This window comes from Conger conger, chromosome 3 (genome assembly GCF_963514075.1).
Source record: "Conger conger chromosome 3, fConCon1.1, whole genome shotgun sequence".
Classification (NCBI taxonomy): Eukaryota; Metazoa; Chordata; class Actinopteri; order Anguilliformes; family Congridae; genus Conger; species Conger conger.
In genome coordinates, this window is record NC_083762.1 from 82,998,011 (window position 1) to 83,010,685 (window position 12,675).

General features: G+C 47.6%; 2 protein-coding genes across 4 annotated transcripts in view; both read left to right on the forward strand.

Annotated features, from left to right (window-relative positions):
• Nucleotides 1–820: 820 nt before the first annotated feature.
• On the forward strand, nt 821–7,305 carry dnajc28 (DnaJ (Hsp40) homolog, subfamily C, member 28). 3 transcript variants are annotated; one of them, XM_061233522.1, is made up of 2 exons: nt 821–1,261; nt 3,508–7,305. In XM_061233522.1, exons 1-2 carry the CDS (start codon nt 1,009–1,011, stop codon nt 4,671–4,673), a joined length of 1,419 nt encoding a protein of 472 aa, XP_061089506.1. In that variant the 5' UTR covers nt 821–1,008; the 3' UTR covers nt 4,674–7,305. The 3 variants fall into 3 exon arrangements, 2 of the variants coding, with proteins under 2 accessions (XP_061089506.1, XP_061089507.1); XR_009708208.1 differs by lacking the exon at nt 821–1,261 and adding an exon at nt 2,288–2,835 and having other exon boundaries at nt 3,508–3,642; XM_061233523.1 differs by lacking the exon at nt 821–1,261 and adding an exon at nt 2,288–2,840.
• Nucleotides 7,306–10,983: 3,678 nt separating this feature from the next.
• The window catches only part of LOC133124931 (protein downstream neighbor of son homolog), an 11,691-nt gene continuing 9,999 nt past the window's right edge, over nt 10,984–12,675 (forward strand). Inside the window, exons 1-3 of the mRNA XM_061236523.1 lie at nt 10,984–11,511; nt 11,803–11,883; nt 12,449–12,649. Coding sequence (XP_061092507.1) covers nt 11,095–11,511; nt 11,803–11,883; nt 12,449–12,649 — 699 coding nt within the window. The 5' untranslated portion in view covers nt 10,984–11,094. The remainder of the gene's footprint in view (nt 11,512–11,802; nt 11,884–12,448; nt 12,650–12,675) is intronic.

The window sequence follows — 12,675 nt, forward strand, 5'->3', positions numbered from 1 at the left end:
CCATCTAAGCAGCAGGTACACCTTTGTGGTCAGGACATGGTGAGCATTATGTTGTGACAATACTAATTTCATACTGTTCGATACTCATTTCTAGTTGCATGATGAGATTGTACAGGATTTTCTCATTCTGTAAAAAAAGCATGCATGGATTTTTTCATTCCAGAGCCAAATGGAGCTGTAGTCAGTCAGGAAACTCCAATGTTCAGTAGCAGTATTACACACAGGAAATTCATTCCCGTAATCAAAGGGGCCAATTCCCACTCAGCATGTATCTGTCTGGCTAAACATCACTCCCCAGACTGTGGAAAAACTGCCTTTATTTACAAAAGGGAAATAAATTAAAAGCGGAGATGTACTTCAAAGAAAAACAAACTCGGTCTGTGTGCCCCGATGCTGGGGAAGCACGATTCCTTCTGCTGAGGGGGGCGGGGCTCCTCCTGGACTGGCCAATCAGGTCCTGCCTCCACTCAGATCAGAAAGAACTACATTCTGCCAGCTGATCACTCCTGTGAGACAGACAGACCAGGTGAGTGAGCACAGGTACAGTACAGAGTACAGGTGAGTGTGCACAGGTGTGCTCATTAACAGGCATCTTCAGCATATTTATAATCCAGGCACAGAGTGCAGAGCAGGAGGTCACCGGTGACTATTTGAGCCCACTTTTGAGCGGTGGCCCTCTGCTTCTGATTGGATTAAAAATGAACCACTGATGTTCCTATTGGTCTCGACAGCTGATGATCATCTTCCAGCCGAGGCCATTCACAGGTAGATGCTACATATCTGTACAGGTGAGCTACCTGTGTGTGCTACAGCAGGACTCCTCATACAGGTGAGCTACTTGTGTGCTACAGCAGGACTCCTCATACAGGTGAGCTACCTGTGTGCTACAGCAGGACTCCTCATACAGGTGAGCTACCTGTGTGCTACAGCAGGACTCCTCATACAGGTGAGCTACCTGTGTGCTACAGCAGGACTCCTCATACAGGTGAGCTACCTGTGTGCTACAGCATGACTCCTCATACAGGTGAGCTACCTGTGTGTGCTCCTGTGTCAGTCGTCCTTCTTGTTGTCCATGAGCTCCTGCGTGTGCTGTGCCAGGAGTCTCTGGGCGTCGCGCTCCCTCCTCAGCGCCTCATCGGCGCGGCGGCTCTGGTAGATCTTCACCGCGGCGAATCCCAGGCAGAGCAGCAGCGTCTTCGCCGCCAGGATGTAGAAGAGCAGCGGCACATTGTCCAGAGCCTGGGGAGAGAGCGCCGGAGCGGTGAGCTACACACACACACGCACACGAAAGCCCAGAGGCAGCTGAAATATGTAGGGGGGCCACAGTCACTGACAAACGGGACTCTGGTCTGGCGTCTGCCGCTGTCACTCAAACGCCCTCCCCTTACACACCCCAGCAGACCACCTTTTCCGTACGCGTCTGTTTCAGTCACACTACCACACGGCTCCTGTCCACGGACAGCAAATCACAGCGTGAGAAACTACATTTTAAAAATAAACACGTGGCCTCCCTAAATGCAAGAAAGATTTTCCCTTTAACGCCATAACGCCGGTGAAATCGCGTCTCTTGTCTCTTGAAACTCTTGTCACCGGACTACCACGGTAGAGGTGCTACTCAACGCTCAGTGGATACATGCTAACCATTCAAACGGTTTGCAAAATCTACGATCTACAGCTAGCCAACCAGTTGACATGTAAAAATTAATTAAAACGCAAAGAATCTGTGAATTGACCAGCTATATTGACGTCAGCTGTACAAAACTAGTGACTCCAAACGCGTGCACTATTCCCCACAGAGACCGTTCGCGTCCTCTGCCTCCGTGTTACCGTCCATTATAAAGTATAACATTTAGCATGATATGACAACACTTCATAATTCGCACATAACGCTGCTTTAAATACTCAATTTAACACACATTGATAAAACAGTGAAGTATCGGCTAGACTAGCCACAAATAACAGCTGAGGTAGACTAGCGCCAGTTCTTAGCTACTTTCAAGCAGCTTCCACTAGATACTACAAACGCGTATATTAGACAACTTTAACGCTTAATCAAAACATAAATCCACACCAAACAATATATAAATTAAACTGAAGAAATGTATGAATCTCACCCTCCAGTTGATCATTTTGATTTCGGCGTGACGTCAAACAAACGCTTCCCAGGACGAGTGTGCGACGGAAAAGAGAGGCAGAGAGAGGACGAGTTCAGGGCTTTGTAGGCGGGACCAATCTAAACATAAGCAATAGTAAAGCACGTAGCCTACGCTTGGTTTAACGTGTTGACAGAACATTCTGGACCCATCCCACTGTATAGCATGTTCCTCACTACCACCCGAAACGTCTAGAGAACTACATAATCTTCTGGCCAAATATAGATCCAACAAGAGCGTGTTCCTTCTCGAGCGTGAACGTGTAGTGAGTGTAACACAGAACGGGCGGAAGGGTTGGACATGTTTGTTTAGCAACAAATATCCCGTACCTAACCTTCCTGGTAGATCCAGAACACATGGCAACACCGATACTCTGGTTTAACATTTTCGTGGTTGCTACAACGGATGCAACAGCCAATATGGAAACAATTATACCGAAACACATTCCCAGTCAGGAACTTCAGACACAGAAGGCACCTGTATTTTCTGCTTGTCAATTCCATGGTTTACATCGCACACTTTGAGGAAGCCAATCCGAGGCAAGGTTTTATTTTTTTTAAACTACATTTCCCGAAATGCAAATTTACACATCAACAGAGGACGTAGAATGCGTCCAGCTGTGAATATGGACTGACCTTCTCGCGGTGTCGCCTGCCTGGTTAACGTGGATGGCGCTCGGGTTGTACGGTAACATGTCCATATTGTTGTATAGAAAATACAGCGTTGATATTTGTTTATTTTTATTTTTATCTGTAGCTAGCTTTCTTAGCGAAGGTAACCCCAATAATGACTAGCATGTTGACGTTATAGGTTATGTCCGTTCGAATTTAGCTAGCCAGCCAAGTTAAGCCAAAGATATGCGAGGTACGCGGAAAAGTTTGGGTATTAAGCTATTATAAAAAGTCACTTCAGTGGGTTTTGTGTGTAAGATAAAGTGAAGGCATTTGATGCCATTGATACTTTGGGTTTCTGTTTCTCTGTGAGGAAGTTCAGGTATCTGAGGCTATTGTTTGCATAGTGTAACACAGTTATAATTTGTAAAATATTACATATACTTTGTTAAATACCTGTCCTGGGCAGAAGGTGTGGGCTGTGTGAGTGTGTTTATGCAGTATTTGTGGTGTGTGTGTCTGTGTGTGCGCGCGCACAGTATATGAGTGCGTGCAGTGTGTGTGTGTGTGTGTGTGTGTGTGTGTGTGTGTGTGTGTGTGTGTGTGTGTGTGTGTGTGTGGTATATGAGTGCATGCAGTGTGTGTGTGTGTGGTATATGAGTGCACGCAGTGTGTGTGTGAGAGTGTGTGTAGTATGCAGTGTGTGTCCTGCTCTCAGGAGTCCTGCTTTCCTTGTCCTGCAGGGGGCGCTGTGGTGCGGTGTGCGCTCCGGGCTGTCCTGACTCCCCCTCGAGGCCCCTCTGCTGTCCGTCAGCTTAGCCACACCCCCAAGGGGAGGGGCCTGAGGGAGAGCTACCGCCTCCTGCAGCTGCCTGAAGCCCCGCCCCTCAGCCGGGCCCAGGTGCAGGAGGCCTACCTGCGATTGGCCAAGCTCTACCACCCCGACTCGGGCACGCCCACCGCCAACCCAGCCCTCTTCTCCCAGCTCCAGGACGCCTACCGGAACGTTCTGGCTCACCTCGCCGTGCAGGAGGAGGAAGAGGAGGAAGAGGAAGAGGAGGAGCCGAGGGGTCAGATGGCCCAGCACAGGCAGTACCTGAGCTACGAGGGTGTGGCCTTGGGCCCGCCCAGCCAGCGGGAGCGCGTGTACCGGCAGCGCCGGGCGGACCGGGCCGCGGAGCGGGTTCTGCAGTACCGCCTGCGGGAGCAGGAGCGCGCGGCCGCCGCGGCGGAGGGGGCAGTGGCGGCTCCAGAGGGCGGGCGTGGGCGTGGCCGGCCGGCCCGGATCACGCAGGCCGTGGAGCGCCTGGTGGAGGACCTCATCCAGGAGTCCATGGCCCGTGGAGACTTCCAGAACCTCAGCGGCGCCGGGAAACCACTCGCCAAGTTCGACTACAACCCCTACGCCGACCCCGCCACCCACAACCTCAACCGCATCCTCATGGACAACGGCTACCAGCCGCAGTGGATCGCGGCGCAGAAGGACATCCATGCGACGTCGGAGAGGCTGAGGCAGGGGCTCCTAGGGTGCAGGGCCGGGTTTGGGGAGCCCCCGACCCCCTCGGAGCAGGCCCGCTGGGACGAGCACTGCCGGGCCTTCGCCCAGAACCTGGCCCGCCTCAACAAGATGGTGGACGACTTCAACCTGATCGTCCCACTGCTCAGCAAGCAGATGCTCCACTACAGCCTGGAGCGGGAGCTGAGCCGAGCCCTACGCACCGACCGGGAGAGGAGGGAGAGGGAGAGAGAGAGGGAGAGGGAGAGGGAGAGGGAGAGGGAGAGGGAGAGGGAGAGAGAGAGAGAGAGAGAGAGGGAGAGGGAGAGGGAGAGAGAGAAGATGGAGGAGAAGGAGAAGGTGAGGGCGAGTGGGCAGGGGTTCTTATCCTGGGTACAAAGCCTGCTGAAGTGATAACAATAGCTGCATTTTCAATCTCCATGGAAACTCATTCTGCACTGCAGCTCAGCAAATAGCAGGACAATATATAAACACTACACAAATAATAAACACAAATAAACACTCAGGAACACTAGACAACACGAGTCCACGAGTCGTCAGTCGTACAGAAATGATTACACTGACTATGGAATTAGTTGTTGAAATGACTGATAAGCCAACTGAAATGATAATACTGTGATTTTCTCATAGGTCTGTAACAGAGATGTTGTAAATACATATTTTACAGTGATGGACATCAGAGACATGACTCATGTCATCTCTTTCTATGATCACAATTAGTCTGTTAAGATTTATATATATATGTGTGTGTGTGTGTGTGTGTGTGTGTACGTACGCGCGCATACGTAAGAGAGCATGTGTGATTCAGCAGTAGTGTATTTTGGAGAAAGAAGACTGCATAGAGACATCCTACGACATCCTAAAATGGCACATGAAGGCAATTCAAGAGCTCAAACATATTGAATCAATATTGCTCGAAAAATAGATCATTACATTTATATAGCGCTTTTCTAGACACTCAAGGAGTGTACAGTGATGAGAGGGAAACTCACAACCATCACCAATGTGTAGCACACACCTGGGTGATGCAACGGCAGCCATTTTGCACCAGAATGCTCATCACACATGTTTTTGCAATGTTTTTGCTAGTTAAATCGAGATGATTAGGTGGCAGATTGAAAGGCAGGTTGGCTCTTTCAGGGAACCCCGTACTCTTTGTGAAAAGTGTCATGGGATCTTTAATGAGACGACTGCTCTTACCTCCTGAGCCAATGAGACGACCGCTCTTACCTCCTGAGCCAATGAGACGACCACTCTTACCTCCTGAGCCAATGAGACGACCGCTCTTACCTCCTGAGCTGATGTCTACCCATCAAATAACCCAGGAAATTGATGCTGCATAGTATAATAATGTGTGTGTTTTAAATGTGTCCCTGTGGTTCACGTATGGCTTTATTGTCAGTCATTCGTATGGTCCAGGGAGGGTTAGGGTCCAGGGAGGACCTGTTGTTTTCTTCAGCCATGTTGGAAGAGTGAGTACGTCACACATCTAGAATCCCAATTTCCCCGACTTGATCATCCGACACATTCAGATGTTCATGTGGAACTTTCCGGTGGAAACCTGGGGCAGTGCAGTGCAGCGAGGGGTGTGTGTGTGTGTGTGCGCTTGTGTGTGTGTGTGTGCGTACAGTGCATCCGGAAAGTATTCACAGCGCTGCACTTTTCCCACATTTTGTTATGTTACAGCCTTATTCCAAAATGGAATAAATTCTTTTTTTTTTTTACACACAACACCCCATAATGACAACATGAAAGAAGTTTTGAAATTTTGAAATGTACATAAATGTACCTTTGCTCAATACTTTGTTGATGCACCTTTGGCAGCAATTACAGCCTCAAGTCTTTTTGAATATGATGCCACAAGCTTGGCACACCTATCTTTGGGCAGTTTCACCCATTTCTCTTTGCAGCACCTCTCAAGCTCCATCAGGTTGGATGGGGAGCGTCGGTGCACAGCCATTTTCAGATCTCTCCAGAGATGTTCAATCGGATTCAAGTCTAGGCTCTGGCTGGGCCACTCAAGGACATTCACAGAGTTGTCCTGAAGCCACTCCTTGTGATATCTTGGCTTTGCTTAGGGTCGTTGTCCTGCTGAAAGATGAACCGTCGCCCCAGTCTAAGGTCAAGAGCGCTCTGGAGCAGGTTTTCATCCAGGATCCAGGATGTCTCTGCATTCATCTTTCCCTCAATCCTGACTAGTCTCCCAGTTCCTGCCGCTGAAAAACATCCCCACAGCATGATGCTGCCACCACCATACTTCACTGTAGGGATGGTATTGGCTAGGTGATGAGCGGTGCCTGGTTTCCTCCAAACATGATGCCTGGCATTCACCCCAAAGAGTTCAATCTTTGTCTCGTCAGACCAGAGAGTTTTGTTTCTCATCGTCAGAGTCCTTCAGGTGCCTTTTGGCAAACTCCAGGCAGGCTGCCATGTGCCTTTTACTAAGGAGTGGCTTCCAACTGGCCACTACCATACAGGCCTGATTGGTGGATTGCTGCAGAGATGGTTGTCCTTCTGGAAGGTTCTCCTCTCTCCACAGATGAACGCTGGAGCTCTGACAGAGTGACCATCGGGTTCTTGGTCACCTCCATGACTAAGGCCCTTCTCCCCCGATTGCTCAGTTTAGACGGGCGGCCAGCTCTAGGAAGAGTCCTGGTGGTTCCGAACTTCTTCCATTTACAGATGGTGGAGGCCACTGTGCTCATTGAGACCTTCTACAGACAATTCCTTTGACTTCATGCTTGGTTTGTGCTCCGACATGCACTGTCAACTGTGGGACCTTATATAGACAGGTGTGTGCCTTTCCAAATCATGTCCAATCAACTGAATTTACCACAGGTGGACTCTAATTAAGCTGTAGAAACATCTCAAGGTTGATCAGTGGAAACGGGATGCACTTGAGCTCAATTTTGAGCTTCATGGCAAAGGCTGTGAATACTTATGTACATGTGATTTCTTAGTTAAAAAAAAAAAAAAATTTGCAAATCTCAAAAAAACTTTTTTCATGTTGTCATTATGGGGTATTGTGTGTAGAATTTGGAGGAAAAAAATGAATTTAATCAATTTTGGAATAAGGCTGTAACATAACAAAATGTGGAAAAAGTGAAGCTTTGTGAATACTTTCCGGATGCACTGTACGTGCGTGTGTGTGTGTGGGTGTGTGTGTGAGTGTATGTATGTGTGTGCGTGTGTGTGTGTGTGTATGTGTATGTGTGTGTGTGTGTGTGTGTGAGTGCGTATGTGCGTGTGTATGTGTGTGTGTGTCTTTGGGCTCCAGAAAAAGCTGTTGCTAGGATCCAAGGGATCACTGTTAATACTGCTTTAGTATGGTTTTGACTGTCAGCAGGGGGACTCTTTCTGCAGAAATAAAAACTTTTAGAATTGGATCTGGTATGAAGTGTTTTCTTGTTCTTACAAGACAAGGGTGGATTTGTCCTTCTCAGCCCAGCAATGCTTATGTGCAGTACAGCTGCAGTGATGAACTCTGCATTAGTAATGAATTCTGCATTAGAGCATTAAAAGGCAATATTAAAGGGGTCTTTGTTTTGTGTCCTCTGAAGAATGTGGATTGTCCAGTTCAGGTCAGTAAAGGGGCAAGTCCACACAATGGTGCTATTGATGTGTTTATGAAGCAGGAAGACACAGCGCGGGACCATGTGACCTTCACACGACCTTCAGGAGCGACTCCACGACCAGCTCCCCAACACACACGTGTGTACCAGTACACAGGAATGTGCTCAGGAACACACGTGTACATGCTTCAGTGTATTCATCTTTCTAATGAACAAAGGTACGACCAGTGAAATGAACACAATGATCTGTTTGTTCCTGCACAAGAGAACAGTCCGAGCCAAATGCAAACATACAGATATATGTGCAGGAGTTACAGAATGAGCACAGTCCTGGTCACACCGTACAGATCTACAGGGAGGAAACAAAATGCATTCAGTGGATAGCACAGCCTTCGTCTTACGCAAGAACTACAGTTCCCAGCATAACCCAGGACAGGAAGGAAGTCTGTCTGAGCTCATGTATATCTGTTTATTAACTATGTAAATATATATATATAGATGGTGACTATTTTAGCCCTTGTAAGGGCGATTGTGTAAAATCAGGCTGTGTGTAGTGTGCCCTCTGCTGTGTGCATGTTGCTACAGCACCCAGACATCTGTGGGGACAGTGAACAGCATTATGTTACATTATTGGCATTTGGCAGACACTCTTATCCAGAGCAGTTGATAAGACTAAACAGGAGACAATCCTCCCCTGGAGCAACGCAGGGTTAAGGGACCAACGGCTGTGCGGATCTTATTGTGGCTACACCGGGATTCGAACCACCGACCTTGCGGGTCCCAGTCATGTACCTTAGATACTACACTACAGTCATGTACCTTAACCACTACACTACAGTCATGTACCTTAACCACTACACTACAGTCATATACCTTAACCACTACACTACAGTCATGTACCTTAACCACTACGCTACAGGGTCATATACCTTAACCACTACACTACAGTCATGTACCTTAACCACTACACTACAGTCATGTGCCTTAACCACTACACTACAGGCCGCCCCCCACAGCTGTGCATGTGAGGAAGCTCTCCCATGGCAGAGGGAGGTGGAGGAGGAGGAGGAGGAGGAGGAGGAGGTGGAGGAGGAGAATTGCATAGAGGTAGGGATGCTTAGGGGACATTAACAATGAAAAATAACAAGTGTGAATAAACTACACTGCCAGCCATTTTAATTATCCAGCATCTAAAATAAATAAAGAGGAAAAATAAGCTTTTCTTACCCCTGAGAGCCCTATCATTTACAAAACAGAAAAAAGCCAGGTGAACAACTCTCACTCTCACACACACGCACACACACACCCACTCTCACACAAATGCACACACCCACACATGCACACACACTCTCACACTCAACACATTAAGCTGTAATGAGTGGCGTGTCCAATGCCTGAAACAGCCTCAAAGCCCCATTAAACCTCACACACCAGTGACCCCACACACCAGAAACACACCAGCAACTCCACACACCAGTGACCCCACACACCAGAAACACACCAGCAACTCCACACACCAGTGACCCCACACACCAGAAACACACCAGCAACTCCACACACCAGTGACCCCACACACCAGCAACTCCACACACCAGCAATGCCACACACCAGGAGCTGGCCAACCTGCATGGCCAAGCTAATCATAAACTGGTCTAGCTGGGTATGAGCTGGTCAAGCTGGGTATGAGCTGGTCAACCAGCAGATGAACTTCCTGTTTATGATTTTACCAGTCCTGTCACTGGTAGTCCAGTATGGGCGCCAATACACATATCAGCAATTCTGTACCTTTATAAACCAGAAAACGAAAACCCTTAAAGCACTGTGGCAAGTGTAGTCTTGTGTTGAATTGCTTTCTCTGAATGTTGGGCAACATCTCCACCTGGTGGACATTATATTTCCATATTCTGCATTTTGAAGCTCTGCTGCACATACCAAAGGGAAAACACATCTTTTATTATTATTGTGTGAGTTTAACATCCATGTCTGCTGCCCTGAAACCGCTTTAGCCTTTCAAACATTTTCAATACTTTTCATTTGAAGTCTCACTCATAGCCCATGGTACTGTCCTTCCCTCAGGTTCAGCTAAGGCAGATGATGGGCACATACTTCTTAAATGTATTTTTATCAAATCTGTCTGTTGCTATGTTACTGAGCTAGCCAGTTTGATAATCTGTCACTGTTAGTGTTTCTAGTTCTAAAAGCTGCTGGCTTCCAGGCGTCGCTGAGGGGAGGAATGCACCTTGTGCAGGCCCATGATAATGCCATACTCCAGACATGGTCCTCACACATGGATGTGTGCGTCCACCATCGATTACAGATCATTGTCTCCTTCCATTCTGTGTGGAATTAGTTTGCCATCACATCAGTTGTCATTGTAGCACACTTATAGCAGAGTGCTGTGACTACACTCGGGGGTTTATAGCCTAATACCGTTGCTCCCTTAAATTAATTGTGTGGCTTGTTGCATAAATGTACATGCCGCCCCGCTCAGTTATGCACCTTCAGAGCCCTGACTGTCTTTAACAATATTGTTTTTTTTTCTTCCTTTTGATCTTTCTTTTGGGATAATGTTCTATGAGTGTCTGTATATGTAGCCTATCGTGGTATTTAGATTAGTTTACAGTACTAATTATTGGTTTTGTCAGTTAGCTGCACACTTAGGCTACTGTTTATCAATGGGGCTTGGTGATATCATACTGTGTTTGTTTGTTTTTTCTTTCTTTTGGATATCAGCCAGTGCTAAATGATTGTAAGGTGATATATCATGTGAACTGTGTTTTTGTTTTGGCAGAGATACATATTTGTAAAGTCAACTTTGTCTACACACTAAATTAAACGTAGCTGCTGTGCATGATCGAGTAACTTGACCAACTGCAAGAGTATCTAGCTATGATTTAAATATTGGTTTAATTATTTATTATTAAAATAGTGAAAATGCCGGTGTCGGTTCCGATTTTTAAACAGCAGATGGAGTCTGCATAACAGGAGGACTAGGATGAAGCATTTCGAAAGCAGGTCGGGTCTTGCCTTTGTTTTGTTTATTATTATTCTCTGCGCCGTTGTAAAAGCTGTCTCCATTTTAACAGAGCTCTAAAGTACCCGCCATTTCACTTTCACGGAAGTTAGACGTCATCAGCGAGTCATATCCTTCACGCGCCAAATTTGTATTGTTTTGATCGGGAGCGGAGTGCAACTGGAGCAGCACTGAGGCAGAGAGACGCTTTTACTCAAATGTATTTAAAATGTCGGAACAAGCTGGCTACTCTCCCAGCTTCAAGAGACCGTCTGATATCCTGCGTCTGAGAAGGAAGCGGGCCCGCAGCGAGGGAGTCGGCTCCGGCGCCCGGAATGCAAGCGGTAGTCCTGCGTTATCTGTGCCCGGGGTCCGTCCCTTCTCGCCCGGCTCTCAGCCCGGTGGCCCGCCTCGCCCCGGCGGCGTGAAGCGCAGGAACCCGTTCGCCAACCTCGAAAACACATACAACAGCCCGAAGAAGAGAGCCTTGGCGCGGTCCGAGGGAAATCCGGACTCTCTCGGGTGTAAACCTTTAATCGACGCCGAGAGAGAGAACCAGGGGGATCACCCAGCTCGCCGGGACACTCCGCTGTTCACGGAACGGCTCCTCCACGCCGAGAAACGCAGCCAGCTCGAGCCGAGCAAGGTACAGTAGTTTTAGCAAGCGATATTGACGGCAATATTGTGTAACTAGATAACCAACCCATCTATTTTATCTGATAAGTGTGCACGATGCGTCTGCTAAGTTATACATTTAATCGTAGATCGGAAAGCAATGAGTTGTAATCCAGACACCGTATAATGGCCGATATGACAGAATGAGACTGCCCTTATGTGCTATGTGGTTATCTACGTAAACATAACATCTGCATAGTAGTTCGCGTACTGTCTGCTATTTTAGCTGTTGTCTGAGGGCTTTCAGTACTTACCCTTACAGAAAGAAGTCTTTGTCTCCGACGATTCTCTCTTTGAAGATGATTTGTTGGCTGACGAGAAAATATCTGCCCAAATATCGACAGTGAGTATTCAGTGTGATAAACGCTTTTCAGTCTCACAAACGTCTTCTGTTGTTGCCAGACACTGCGTGTTCTCGCATGTGAAGTTCCAGTTCGCTGAATTAATTGTTTGCTCAGTACCAGGTTATTGGTTTAAATGTTTAATTAAACCTTAAAAGGTTTATGTATGAGGTGTCTTCCTGACATCTGTAGTAAATATGAAATGATAATTGACAACTATCACTGCATTTTATATTTATATTTGTATAGCTATATCACTTTACGATTGCTGTGTGAATCATGCTTTAAAAAAATAAAAAATATTATTACTGTTATCCATCAAGTCCATGAAACTGAAGGCGAGCTGAAGCATTACAAGCAGCTCAGTTATAGTCAGACAGTGCAGTAATAGGAGTGAGTAATGTATACTGCACAAAGGCTCCGTAGGATTTAAATCTGAACCGTTATGGGAAATTGCTGCTGCTGACAGCCCTGGTCTGTTCATGTAGTCTTGTGGTGTTACGTGGTGTTACTGTCTCAATGTATCTGCTGTCCCTCAGTATCTGTTGTAACGCTCCTGTGCCTCAGGACCTGCGATGCTGTGGCCCCACTGACACGGCGCCCCCTGTCTGTGAGGAGTACCCGGCGGACTGGAGCCTGAAGACGCGCCTCCTCTTCACCTCCCCGCTCTCCTTCTGCTGGGCGGAGCAGCTGAAGGCCCAGGAGGAGGCGCAGGGCCTGAGCCAGCACTGCCGCGCCACCCACCTCCCGTTACCCCAAAACATACAGGTACCCCAAAACCCCTTACCCCAAAA

Bases quoted from the DNA above. Each gene is read 5' to 3' on its own strand.
- dnajc28 (XM_061233522.1), top strand. From the start codon at position 1,009: ATGACTCCTCATACAGGTGAGCTACCTGTGTGTGCTCCTGTGTCAGTC. The intron at 1,262-3,507 runs GTGAGCTACACA...CTTGTCCTGCAG, and splicing joins GGGGAGAGAGCGCCGGAGCG to GGGGCGCTGTGGTGCGGTGT.